A 13,026-nucleotide genomic window follows, 5' to 3' on the forward strand; every position below is an offset into this window, starting at 1 on the left:
AGCGATTGAACAGGTGTACCTAATAAAGTGGACGGTGCGTATATCTATCTACACACATACACAGGCGGCTGGTGGGGTTTTAATTGGGGGGATGGCAAACAACTACCCCCCCCCCCGGTGGAGCGGCACTACCCCCTGGGGGGGGGGGGGGGGATAAGCGTTGTAACTGAATTTTCATTCGCTGTTGCAACATACCTAGGTGGGCTCCAGAAGCAATGCTCTGCGTCCCGAGTCTCTGCGTCCCGACTCCACCCAATTTTGAAGCCTAATGGAGCCTATGACTCCAATCAGGTGCTTCAAAAAAAAAAAAACCCTGGCCGCTCTAATTCATGCGCCCAGTGACCCTAAAGGGGCCAGACACATGAATAGGGGGGGCCGTGGTGGCAGTGGATAGATTCGTGCTATGCATGAATTTATCCATTGCATATAGAGGGTGGTGAGGATGGGGGGGGCGGCGCCCAGGTGCCCCTAATGGACGGGTCGCCCCTTGCATACACACACATATATGTTTGTTTTTTAAACTTTGGGGAGCACACCCTAATGGGGGGGGTAGGCAACCTGGGGCCCTCCCGCTGTTGCAGAACTACAAGTCCCATCATGCCTCTGGGAGAAGTTGTAACTGCCAGCCTTGCAATGCCTCATGGGAAATGTAGTTCCACAGCAGCTGGAGGGCCCCCAGGTTGTCCTACCCCTGCCCTAATGTAATAGGCTGCGTACTCCTATGCTTCTTGGGTTCATAAAGTGATCTCAGACACACATCCCATAATACCTACAGAAGTAAAAAGGAACATTTTATTGAATTTTAACAGCATTTTAGCCGCTTCCGGACCTCCCACCGTCTTTTTACGTGATGACTTTGAAGGAGGATATCGTTGTTATGGCAGCAGCTATCCACCATAACCCCGGTATCCTCTTCTTCGGCGGGCGGTCCGCTACAAGATAAAAGTGGTCTCTGCGGAGATCACTTATCGGCGGCGGGAGAGACGGCCCTCCCCCACTCCTGCCGCAATCCGGTGCCCTCCGCCGCTTACCAGAGCCGGCGGCACCGGCGGAGGCGATCGCGTCTCGTCCCCTGCCTGGGTATGGAGACCAGTGAGGGGGAAGATGCCCCCCACCCCTCTCCATATTACTGCAGGGTGGAAGCGACGTCAAAACGTCACTTCCGCCCATAGCTCTTAAAGGCCCATTTTTTTAAATGACAATTTTTTTTTTTATTGCATTTTAATGTAAATATGAGATGTGAGGTCTTTTTGACCCCCAGATCTCACATTTAAGAGGTCCTGTCATGTTTTTTTTCCTATTATAAGGGACGTTTACATTTCTTGTAATAGGAATAAAAGTGACAATTTTTTCAAAAATAGTGTAAAAATGAAAAAAAAAAAAAAAAAGGTAAACTAAATAAGAAAAAAAAAAAAGTTTTTTAAACGTGCCCCGTCCTGACGAGCTCGCATGCAGAAGCAAACGCATACGTGATGAAAACGGTGTTCAGACCACACATCTGAGGTATCGCCACGATCGGTAAAGTGAGAGCAATAATTCTAGCCCTAGACCTCCTCTGTAACTCAAAACATTGCAACCTGTAGAATTTTAAGGGTAAAAGTTTGTCGCCATTCCACGAGCGGGCGCAATTTTGAAGCGTGACATGTTGGGTATCAATTTACTCACAATATAAAAAAAAAAAAAAGATTGGGCTAACTTTACTGTTGTCTTATTTTTTTTTAATTCAAAAAAGTGTATTTTTTTACAAAAAAAAGTGCGCTTGTAAGACCGCTGCGCAAATACGGTGTGACAGAAAGTATTGCAACGACCACCATTTTATTCTCTAGGGTGTTCGAAAAAAAAAAAAAAATGTATAAATGTTTGGGGGTTCCAAGTAATTTTCTAGCAAAAAAAAAAAAAAAAAATGTTTTTAACGTTTTAAGAACACATCTCAGAAAGAGGCTTGGTCCTTAAGTGGTTAAATTCCTGATAGTTTGTTGAGATCTAAGTGCATTGTGTCCATAACCAGCAACAAAACAAATTCAATCAATTAAATTCATCACAGCTGAAAAGGAAATGGTCACTGCAAAAGGTATAGTCCATTGTTTGGAAAAAAAAAAATTATATATAATGTGTGTATATAAAAACCAATAATAGCAAAATAAAAATAAATGTGCATTTATTAACTTTTTGTATTGAGGCTCACAGAACATCGCAACTGTGGTGGTTGTACCACGGCTACAGTACACAGGCAATGGTCAGTACGGAGCTACAAGACCTTGTGTTATGGAGCTGGAGGAGGTGCTGAATGTGCCTCACCACCGTCCTGCCGGTAAGCTCTGTTGAGTCTCTCGGCCGCAGTGACAGGTGGAACTTTGTAGTATTTTTAGCCAAGCTGCGCTACATTCAAAAAAACAACCTACAGCAAGGTTCAGGTAAAGGGCGATGGTTTGGGTTTGGGGGGGGGGGGGGGGTCTAAAAAGTGGACTATGCCTTTCAGGACTATATAAATGTTGACTCATTCTGTAAATTTGCCTGGTCAACCTGACCCTCTGGCATCACTAATTTATAGTGTTAATTGTTCATTATTAGTGTTAATGATCTTTTTAGCTGTCTGCAGGGGTGGCATGTTCCTACTGACCACCAATGTAAGGGGGGGGGGGCATACTTCCCACTGACCACCAATGTAAGGGGGGGCATACTTCCCACTGACCACCAATGTAAGGAGGGGGCATACTTCCCACTGACCACCAATGTAAGGGGGGGCATACTTCCCACTGACCACCAATGTAAGGGGGGGGCATACTTCCCACTGACCACCAATGTAAGGGGGGGGGGCATACTTCCCACTGACCACCAATGTAAGGGGGGGCATACTTCCCACTGACCACCAATGTAAGGGGGGCATACTTCCCACTGACCACCAATGTAAGGGGGGGGCATACTTCCCACTGACCACCAATGTAAGGGGGGCATACTTCCCACCAATGTAAGGGGGGGGCATACTTCCCACTGACCACCAATGTAAGGGGGGGCATACTTCCCAGCAATGTAAGGGGGACATTCTTGCCACTGACCACCAAGTTAAGGCATTCTTCCCACTGACCACCAAGTTAAGGCATTCTTCCCACTGACCACCAATGTAAAGTGTGTGTGTGTGTGGGGGGGGGCATACCTTCCAATGATCACCAATGTAAAGGGGGGACATTCTTCCCACTGACCACCAATGTAAAGGGAGGGCCATACTTTCCAGTGATCACCAATGTAAGGGGCATTCTTCCCACTGTCACCAATGTAAGGTGGGAGGGGGGGCATACCTCTCACTGACCACCAATGTAAGGGGGGCATACTTCCCAGCATCGTAAGGGGGGCATTCTTGCCACTGACCACCATTGTAATGGGGGGGGGGGGGGGCATACTTCCCACTTACCACCAATGTAAGAGGGGCATTCTCCCAAATGACCACCAATGTAAGGAGCATACTTCCCACGGACCCCCGATGTAAGGAGGGGCATACTTCCCAATGATCACTAATGTAAGGGGGGATATATTTCCCACTGACCACCAACATAAGGGGGGCATTCCTCCCACTGACCACCAATGTAAAGGGGGGGGCATTCTTCCCAATGATCACCAATGTAAAGGAGGGGGGCATACTTCCCACTGACCACCAATGAGAAAGGAAGACCTACCTAGTGAGTCACCAACTTGGAACAAGAGTTCAGTTTTTTTTTGGACTTTGCTGACCACATGCCTGTTCCTGGTCAGTGCCTTACTAGGTAGAGATGACAACCCGGGGTCTGTGCCTTTAGAAGCAAGTCAGCATTTTCAGGCACCATTCGGTCCTCACAGGTTCACTTTAATACTTCTCGGATGTGCCAGTAAGCTAGAGTTGAAAATTCTGTACATACAAGAAAGGAGTGAATACATAAGTGTCTATGATGCAAAAAAGGGAGTCTGCATTTCACAGACTGGAAAATGCTGCTGAAGGAAATCTGGTCTTTCAGTTTTATATTGAAGCTCCAGGAAAGACAAGGCTGTAGATCTCTGGCTCTTCCATCAGACGTGTCCATCAATGTGTCCTTTGGTTGTGTTCTATCAGAAGTCAGATACGGCCGGTCCCATCGATCGTTCCAACAGAGGGTGGTCGGTCACAAGTCTGTCAGCTGATATTTGCGGACAATTCCATCTCTGCAGCAAGTGTAAACCAACTTCTCCGAGACCGCCACCTGGAGAGGGAAGACGGGGGGACATTTGTCAATGGTGTCACAGAACAAGGCAAATGCTGAACAGGAGAAAAGTCCATTTTTACCTTACACTGATATTATATTCCCTTTGCAGCCAAAGCATCAGATGGTGCTCAGTCTTTGGAGAAATGCAACATTTCCAGCGCTCAGTGTCATCAACATCATCCTGTATGTAAGACTTGTGGCCGCTGTACCCAACCCTGCCTCTCAGACTTCCCCAATGTAGTTGGAGGTCCGGTGAGACTGTCAAATCTGCGTCATCTATTCTCCCCACCCAACTAGACTGACAGGCCAGGGCCTTCCGGGTCTGTCCCACCCACCATTACATCAAAGCTTGACTGACAGGTCAGGAGCAGCGACAGCTGGTGAAGTTTTTGGATGGGGGGGGGGGGGGGGGCAGACCCCGCCCTTCCTTTGGGACCACGTAACTTTGGCTCATCTCCCCGTCTGTGTTGCATCCAATGCAGCAGCATGATAAAAGGGAAATCTTTCTCCCATCCACTTAGAGGGTATAATATTGACAGTAACAATCATTACACTTGCCAATCATCTTATGTTGTGTACATAATAAAGTGTCCATGTGGGTCAGTATATGTGGGAGAAACCACCCAAAAGGTTAAAGATAGGATTGCTAGATACAAGTATTCCATCAGGGATAAATTAGACAAAATTACACTGAGCCTGACATTTCATAGAAAAAGGACACACTGTTTCTCAATTAAGATTTATGGTTTTTAACGGCACGGTAAACAATAGGGATATAGAAAAGGTAATATTTATTGAAACATACATAGTAAATAGTAGAAAAAAGACCAAATGAGAATAAAAAAACCATATACATAAAAATATATCAATATAGTATGTAATGTGAGCCCTAGTGCGTCAACGTGTTTCGCTGTTAAGCTTCTTCAAGACACATTTGGGATTCGCTGGTTACAAGAAAAAGAAAAACGGGTCTCTCTATCTTGCAGGAAATATGTAATGTCAGTGTGAGGCGAGGAGCGCTGATTACTGGCATCTCCGTGTTTACATGTGACCGGCTGTGATTGAACACAGCCGATCACATGGTTAAAGAGCCGCAGACGCGCCATGTCCTAGCGATGGGTGCGCGAGAGCGGCCGTTCTGGGACGCCGTCATCCCAGAACGAGAGACGCACTGCCCCGCCGTCATTTGACGGTGGGCCGGCGGTAAGCAGTTAATGTGACCTATAAACGGTACGACTCGATACGAGTTGAATAACAAACGGAAATCTTTTAGGTGGAGGGAGGTAAAAATAAAAAACGTAAATATTATTGTTACATGAGTGTACACCCCCCCCCAGCTTTGGGGGGGGGGGCGGCGCCTGAGAGCCCCCTACTGACGGGTCGCCACTGGTCGGGAGACTCCTTGTGTATCCCACCTACCATTGCAACATAGCTTGACCGACAGGTCAGGAGACTCCTTGTGTATCCCGCCTACTATTACATCATAGCCTGACTGACAGGCCAGGATACTCCTGATGTTTCCAGCCTACCATTACATCATAGCCTAACAGGTCAGGGGACTCCTGGTCTGTCCATCCCACAATTACATCATAGCTTGAATGACAGGCAAGGAGACTCCTGATGTGTCCCACATACTATTACATCATACCTTGATTAACAGGCCAAGAGACTCCTGGTCTGTCCCACCCACCATTACATCATAGCTTGATTAACAGGTCAGGAGACTCCTGCTTTGTCCCACCTAACATTAAAGCATAGCCTGACTGACAGGCCAGGAGACTCCTGGTCTGTCCCACCCACCATTACATTATAGCTTGAGTAACAGCTCAGGGGACTCCTGGTGTGTTCTGCCTACCATTACATCATAGCTCGACTGTCAGGCCAGGAGACTCCTGCAGTGTCAAGCACACCAGAAGATGTGCCGGTCCACATGCATGCCCATTAAATACTTCAATTCCCATTGCATGATGGGTATTGTAGTCTGGAACAGTGTTGACTAACACTATAAGGAAGTGGCAGCACTTCCTCGATCCCTTCACATGGTGGCTGCTTCTCCTGTATACAGCGATGATGTCACAGACATTTAAAGCGTGAATTTATCAAAAATCTAGAACAAAATAACATGCTCATCTTTACTCTGACAAAGTAAAAAAATATTGTTGAGATTTTTCAGCATTAAAAGCTATGTATTTCTTCATACATTTTTTTTATATATATATATATATATATATATATATATATATATACAAGCAGTGTAAGTACCTTAATTTGACCAGCAGTGCATGTACAGCAGAGCTCATACCAGGGGAGGGAGAAGATGTACAAAGAGTCAATCAGCAGTAATGCAATGGTTATTGGCTAACAGGGAGCATGCTGATAGGAGAGAGCAGAGTAACAGAAAGATGACCTCATCAGTATGCGACTTCTTTGTGTGTGTATTTTATTTCCCACTAGTCCCTTCATCACTACCATGTCCTTCAGTGACTTAGGTGCTGGTGGAAGAATGGACAGCACTCAGTGGGGTTACCGCTGCCCGAGAATTTCTTTGTTTTCTTTGATTTCCACCAGAATCCTGTGACTTTCAAATGGGTTTCAGAGATCAGACTGCTCCTGCCCTATACAGCCCATACTGAGTATTTTCCAGCGACATATCTGTAGTCTCCCAAACACATCTACTCTAATTTTTAACCACTTTCGGGGGGAACTAGGAAATGAGAATGTGATCAAAAATGGTTGCCTAAAATGGAACACTCTACCACCCAGGAGTTTGATCGACCACCTAAATTCAATCTAAAGTGGAACGCGCAACCACCCAGGAGTCTGATCGACCACCTAAACTCAATTGATCTGGGGTTATAAATAAAGAATACAAAAAAAATTTGTCGAAAGTCATGGATTATTTACACCAGGTTCATGACAATTTCAGAACCATCTCCCTGCGGCTGTTTAAAAACACCACTAATTTCCCTGTTCAATTCCCCCCCCCCCCCCCCCCCGAGGGATTGCCATTACGGCCGCAAGGCGTTGGGCTGTTTTACAGTTATTGTACATGCTTTTTCAATAAAAGGAAGATTATTTTTGGATGCTATCCCGAAGTTCTGACCACCTTTCCTGTGATCTAGATGTGTACTGACGTATGACCCTGGATGTAGACCGGGAGTCTCAAACTGGCAGGCCTCCAGCTGTTTTGCAGAACTACAAGTCCCAGCATTTCTCTGCCTGTGGGTGTCATGCTTGTAACTGTCAGCCTTGCATTGCCTCATGGGACTTGTAGTTCTGCAACAGCTGGAGGGCCGCCAGTTTGAGACCCCTGATGTAGACTGTCTGCACCAAGGGGTGTACATCTGTGCGCATGCATGTGTTTATACAAGTACTGATGTATACCCACAGACAGCTGTGTACAGTCATTGCTTTTCAATGGGGCGGCTGTACCTCAACAGCTGCGTTATAGAGGTGTTGGCAGCCTCAGAATCTAAGCACCGAGCTGTTCTGCATGAAGGTGGGAGCGCCCATACACCTGTTCCCGACAGTACACATCCGCCTGTATACACAAGTGCCGGCATACACCCATGTACAACCATTGCTTTCTATAGGCGGTGGTATGCAGAAACTGTGGCTCCTGGGAAAATTTGACATCATATTGCCCAAGGCTTTCATGTGCATGAGGTCTAATATATCAGCGATATAAATCCTGTATAGTAAAAGAAATAATAATAATCGTCAGTATAAATAAATAGAAAGTGCACAATCGGAGTGCCCACCTTGTACACGGGTTCACAGTCGGGTTCTGTGAGCTCTAGAAGATGGTCAGAATCCTGCTGGAGGATGAAGCAGGTCCCATCACCTGCCGATAAGAGAACACCAAACACAAGGAGTAAAAATCACTCAGTCATTCAGCTGCTAATGTTTCCCAGCAACATTGAGAACATTAAAAAGTCTATGATGTGCATATAAATCAGATTTGTAAGCGATTGCCGCTATGCTGTCTAACTTCCCTTTCCTCTCTGGAAGGGTCTTAATGCATAACTAAATCCAAGAACAAAAATGTCTTGTAATACAGCTTACCAGTCCTTCGATTTGGTGGCTGCATTCGTTTTTTTTTTTCCCTTTTAGGCTTTTATGACCTGTATTATCATCTGCTAATCCTGCCAGTAACACACTTCCTGTCCTGGGTGACAACGTTCACTCACTGTACATTATTTATGAAAAAGCAGCGTGGTCACTCAAGGCCGATCCGATTTAGGCCCCTTTCACACGGGGCGGATTCGTTTTGACGGACTCCACCTGCTTGGCGGGGGAATCGCTCCGTTGATCCCCGCTGAGCAGGCGGATGACAGGTTTGTCTCTGCTCCCCTGTGCAGAGACGGACCTGTCAGAGCCCCGCTGTCCTCTATGGGGAGATCGGATGACAACGGACCGCCCGTTTGTTTTCACCCAATTCGATCCTCCAGACGGATAGTAAATAGGACCAGCCTCTGTCTGGATTTGACGGACCGGATAGCGGCGAATGTCAGCGGACATGTCACCGCTGAAATCAGCAGCACCAAAGGGGTTATTGGACGGTCCGATCAGGTCCGCCTGAAATAACAGACAGGTGGACCTGATCGGACAGCCTGTGTGAAAGGGGCTATTAGACTACAAACACCTCACCTCTATTACATGGGGAGGTGAGGCAAGTTGTAGTTTACAGAAGATTGCTTGGAAGAAACATAAACTTGCTTGTGCTTTCTGTTCAGCTCACAAGAAGTTACAAAGACTTTGGATTTCTGGAGGGATCAACAGGTATATTCTGTACTTGCTTAAAGCTGGAAAACGAATGCAGCCACCACATCTTAGGACTGGTTACATTCTCTTCCCCTTTTTCCGCTCCCCCCTTCTTTTCTTCTAAGGACTAGTAAGCCGAAACGTATTACATTTTTGTTCTTAGGTTTAGTGACTAGGAATTAGCAGGAATATCTAGTCAATCATTTTCAGATAGCTCAGCAACAAGAAGATTTAGCACTTTTGCTTCTGTAGAAATGAAGAGATGCTCCGGGTGGCTGCACACCTTGTGCACTTGATCTATCAAATTCAGCTATAAAAAAATAAAATAAAAATCCCAGGGGGGGGGGGGTAGGATATTTGATGCATTTTGTGCTATACCAGTGCTTAATCATAACATTTACTTGTTATAATTAGGCATAGCGTGAAACCTGTCGGATCTCTTTCCTCTCCCTAATGTGATTTTATATTTTTGTAACCAAATTTGATGAATGAATTCCACAAGGTGTGCAGCCAATCTAGAGCATCTCTTCATTTCTATAGTACAGCTGGAGGGCCAGGCTGGCACCCTTACAGAGTGGCACAGCAGTGAATGAAAGTGGAGAAGCAGAAACGCCTAGAGCCATGTAAATCTTCTTCTCTACAAGCCACTTTTGCTGCTGCTTTAAAGCCGAGAGGTGCTTTATAGTTTTTCTCCCAGATTTCACATGGAAGCGATTAACAGCCACCCAATTACTTCTACAGTGCCTTGAAATTTTCCACCTTTTGTCATGTTACAACCAAAGACATACTGTAAATGTATTTTATTGGGATTTTATGTGATAGACCAACACAAAGTGGCACATAATTGTGAAGTGGAAGGAAAATGATAAATGGTTTTCAACATTTTTTTACAAATAAATATATGAAAAGTGTGGGGGGGGCATTTGTATTCAGCCCCCCTGAGTCAATACTTTGTAGAACCTCCTTTCACTGCAATTACAGCTGCAAGTCTTTTTGGGGATGTCTCTACCAGCTTTGCACATCTAGAGAGGGACATTTTTTCCCATTCTTCTTTGCAAAATATCTCAAACTCTGTCAGATTGGATGGAGAGCGTCTGTGAACAGCAATTTTCAAGCCTTGCCACAGATTCTCAATTAGATTTAGGTCTGGACTGTGACTGGGCCATTCTAACACATTCTAACACATTCTAACACACATATGCTTTGATCTAAACCATTCCATTGTAGCTCTGGCTGTATGTTTAGGGTCGTTTTCCTGCTGGAAGGTGAACCACCACCCCAGTCTCAAGACTTTTGTAGACTCTAACATGTCTAAGATTGCTCTGTATTTGGCTCCATCCATCTTCCCACCAACTCTGACCAGCTTCCCTGTCCCTGCTGAAGAAAAGCATCCTCACAACATGATGCTGCCACCACCATGTTTCACGGTGGGGATGGTGTGTTCAGGGTGATGTGCAGTGTTAGTTTTCCACCACACATAGCGTTTTGCTTTTAGGCTAAAAACTTCAATTTTGGTCTCATCTGACCAGAGCACTTTCTACCATGTTTGCTGTGTCCTCCACATGGCTTCTCACAAACTGCAAAAGAGACTTCTTATGGCTTTCTTTCAACAAGGTCTTTCTTCTTGCCAGTCTTCCATAAAGGCCAGATTTGTGGAGAGCACGACTAATGCCGCGTACACACGAGCAGACTTTACAGCAGACTTTGTCCGGCGGACTTTACGATGGACTTTCCGAATGAACGGACTTGCCTACACACGATCAACCAAAGTCCGACGGATTCGTACGTGATGACGTACACCGGACTAAAATAAGGAAGTTCATAGCCAGTAGCCAATAGCTGCCCTAGCGTCGGTTTTTGGCCCTCGGACTAGCATACAGACGAGCGGACTTTTCGACCGGACTCGAGTCCGTCGGACAGATTTGAAACATTTCATTTATAGGTCCTTCAAACTTATGAGAAAAAAACACACGATCAAATTGTCCGACAGACTCCGGTCCACCGGACCAAGTCTGCCGTAAAGTCCGGTCGTGTGTACGCGGCATAATAGTTGTCTTGTTGACAGATTCTCCCACCTGAGCTGTGGATCTCTGCAGCTCCTCCAGAGTTACCATGGGCCTCTTGGCTCTTCTCTGATTAATGTTCTCCTTGCCCGGCCTGTCAGTTTAGGTGGACGGCCATGTCTTGGTAGATTTGCAGTGCTCCGTGAGATGCAGAGCTCCGTGAGATGTTCAAAGCTTGGGATATTTTCTTTATAACCTAACCCTGCTTTAAACTTCTCCACAACTGTATCCCTGACCTGTCTGGTGTGTTTCTTGGCCTTCATGATGCTGTTTGTTCTAAGAAACCTCTGAGGGCTTCACGGAACAGCTGTATTTATACTGAGATTAAATTACACACAGGTGGACTCCATTTACTAACTAGGTGACTTCTAAAGGCAATTGGTTCCATTAGATTTTAGTTAGGGGTATCAGAGTAAAGGGGGCTGAATACAAATGTATGCCACACTTTTCACATATTTAATTTGTAAAACATTTTAAAAACCATTTATCTTTTTCCTTCCACTTCACAATCATGTGCCACTTTGTGTTGGTCAATCACAAAAAATTGATTTCCTTTTTTTGGTTGTACCATGACAAAATGTTGAAAATTTCAAGGGGAATGAATACTTTTTCAAGGCACTGTATGATGAGATAAGACAATGAATTACACTCATACCATGGCTGGCAATGAAGCCCTCTCTGAATGGCACCAGGCATAATACTGGGGCTCCTGACTTGCAGATGGTTTGTACGGGAACTCTGAAACAAAAAATGTTATGACTGGTAAAAGGCTGCAACGGGCAAAGTTAACAAACATAGTAGGTGAGGTTGAAAAAAAAAGACACAAGTCCATCAAGTCCAACCTATGTGTGTGATTATATGTTAGTATTACATTGTATATCCCTGTATGTTGTGGTCATTTAGGTGCTTATCTAATTGTTCTTTGAAACTATTGATGCTCCCCGCTGAGACCACCGCCTGTGGAAGGGAATTCCACATCCTTGCCGCTCTTACAGTAAAGAACCCTCTACGTAGTTTAAGGTTAAACCTCTTTTCTTCTAATTTTAATGAGTGGCCACGAGTCTTATTAAACTCCCTTCTGCAAAAAAGTTTTATCCCTATTGTGGGTTCACCAGTAAGTTGTAAGTTGAAATCATATCATATCACAGCCGCTTGCCTCAGTACTCCTCTCAATAGACCTCAGTCCTGAAGCAACTAGTGGGCTGGCTCTTGAGAGGAGTTATACAAATATCACAATGGTATATACTGTAGATATATAGATATAGATGGATAGAGTATCGGGTGTTCCTATGCAGACTGTATTTTCATGTAGGCCGCCCTAGGTAACGCCCACACATACACACATAATGCTGAGCCCCAGTGATCCGGAGGAGGTGCTGTGCTACTATCCTGACCTGACTTAGGCTGGGGTGGTGGCTTTGCAAATCCGCTGGAGTGACGGGGACCTGGAAGGTTAGTATCGACAGGAACTGAAACTGGAGCGCCTGAACGTAATTGGGGGCCGGGAGTAAGTTCTCCCCAAGAAAGCCGAAAGGGTCCATTACCTCCTGGTTTGAGTGGTCTACCTTTTCTGGCCACAGGCTGGGAAGGCAGAGGATCCGTGGTGTCTGTGCCCCCTGGTATGGGTCGTCCTAGGGGTGCTCCGAGTAACACTTGGGTGTGGGACCCCACTGTGTGAAAAGGCAGATGGTCACAGTCACCAAAGTTTTTCTTTCTGCACTGCGCCTTTTAGGGCCTGGCCCTCTGGCTAAGTCCGGGGGCAATTTTTTACTTACCAGGACTCAGGGCCGAGGCCAATGCTCAATTTGGGCATGGCCACCTTTTTATTTGTGCTATTTATTTTTTCTCCCACTGTTTGTCACTTTTGTGTGTTTTTTTTTCACTTAATGAAGGGTGCAATTCCTCTGGCTTACCCTGACATCTAGGGGGAGGATGTGTGGCCCTCAGGTTCCTTCCTCTGGGAGGGGTGTCTCTTCGGGAGAGCTCCC

General features: G+C 45.7%; 1 protein-coding gene across 1 annotated transcript in view; it reads right to left on the minus strand.

Moving 5' to 3' along the window:
* Window positions 1–2,141: 2,141 nt before the first annotated feature.
* PAAF1 (proteasomal ATPase associated factor 1) overlaps window positions 2,142–13,026 on the minus strand; it is a 55,505-nt gene continuing 44,620 nt past the window's right edge. The window contains exons 10-12 of the mRNA XM_073612771.1: window positions 11,694–11,776; window positions 7,973–8,055; window positions 2,142–4,208 (exon numbers count right to left, since the gene is read on the minus strand). Of these exons, the coding sequence (XP_073468872.1) occupies window positions 4,131–4,208; window positions 7,973–8,055; window positions 11,694–11,776 (244 nt within the window). The 3' untranslated portion in view covers window positions 2,142–4,130. The remainder of the gene's footprint in view (window positions 4,209–7,972; window positions 8,056–11,693; window positions 11,777–13,026) is intronic.

This window comes from Aquarana catesbeiana, linkage group LG02 (assembly GCF_042186555.1).
Source record: "Aquarana catesbeiana isolate 2022-GZ linkage group LG02, ASM4218655v1, whole genome shotgun sequence".
NCBI classification, from domain to species: Eukaryota; Metazoa; Chordata; class Amphibia; order Anura; family Ranidae; genus Aquarana; species Aquarana catesbeiana.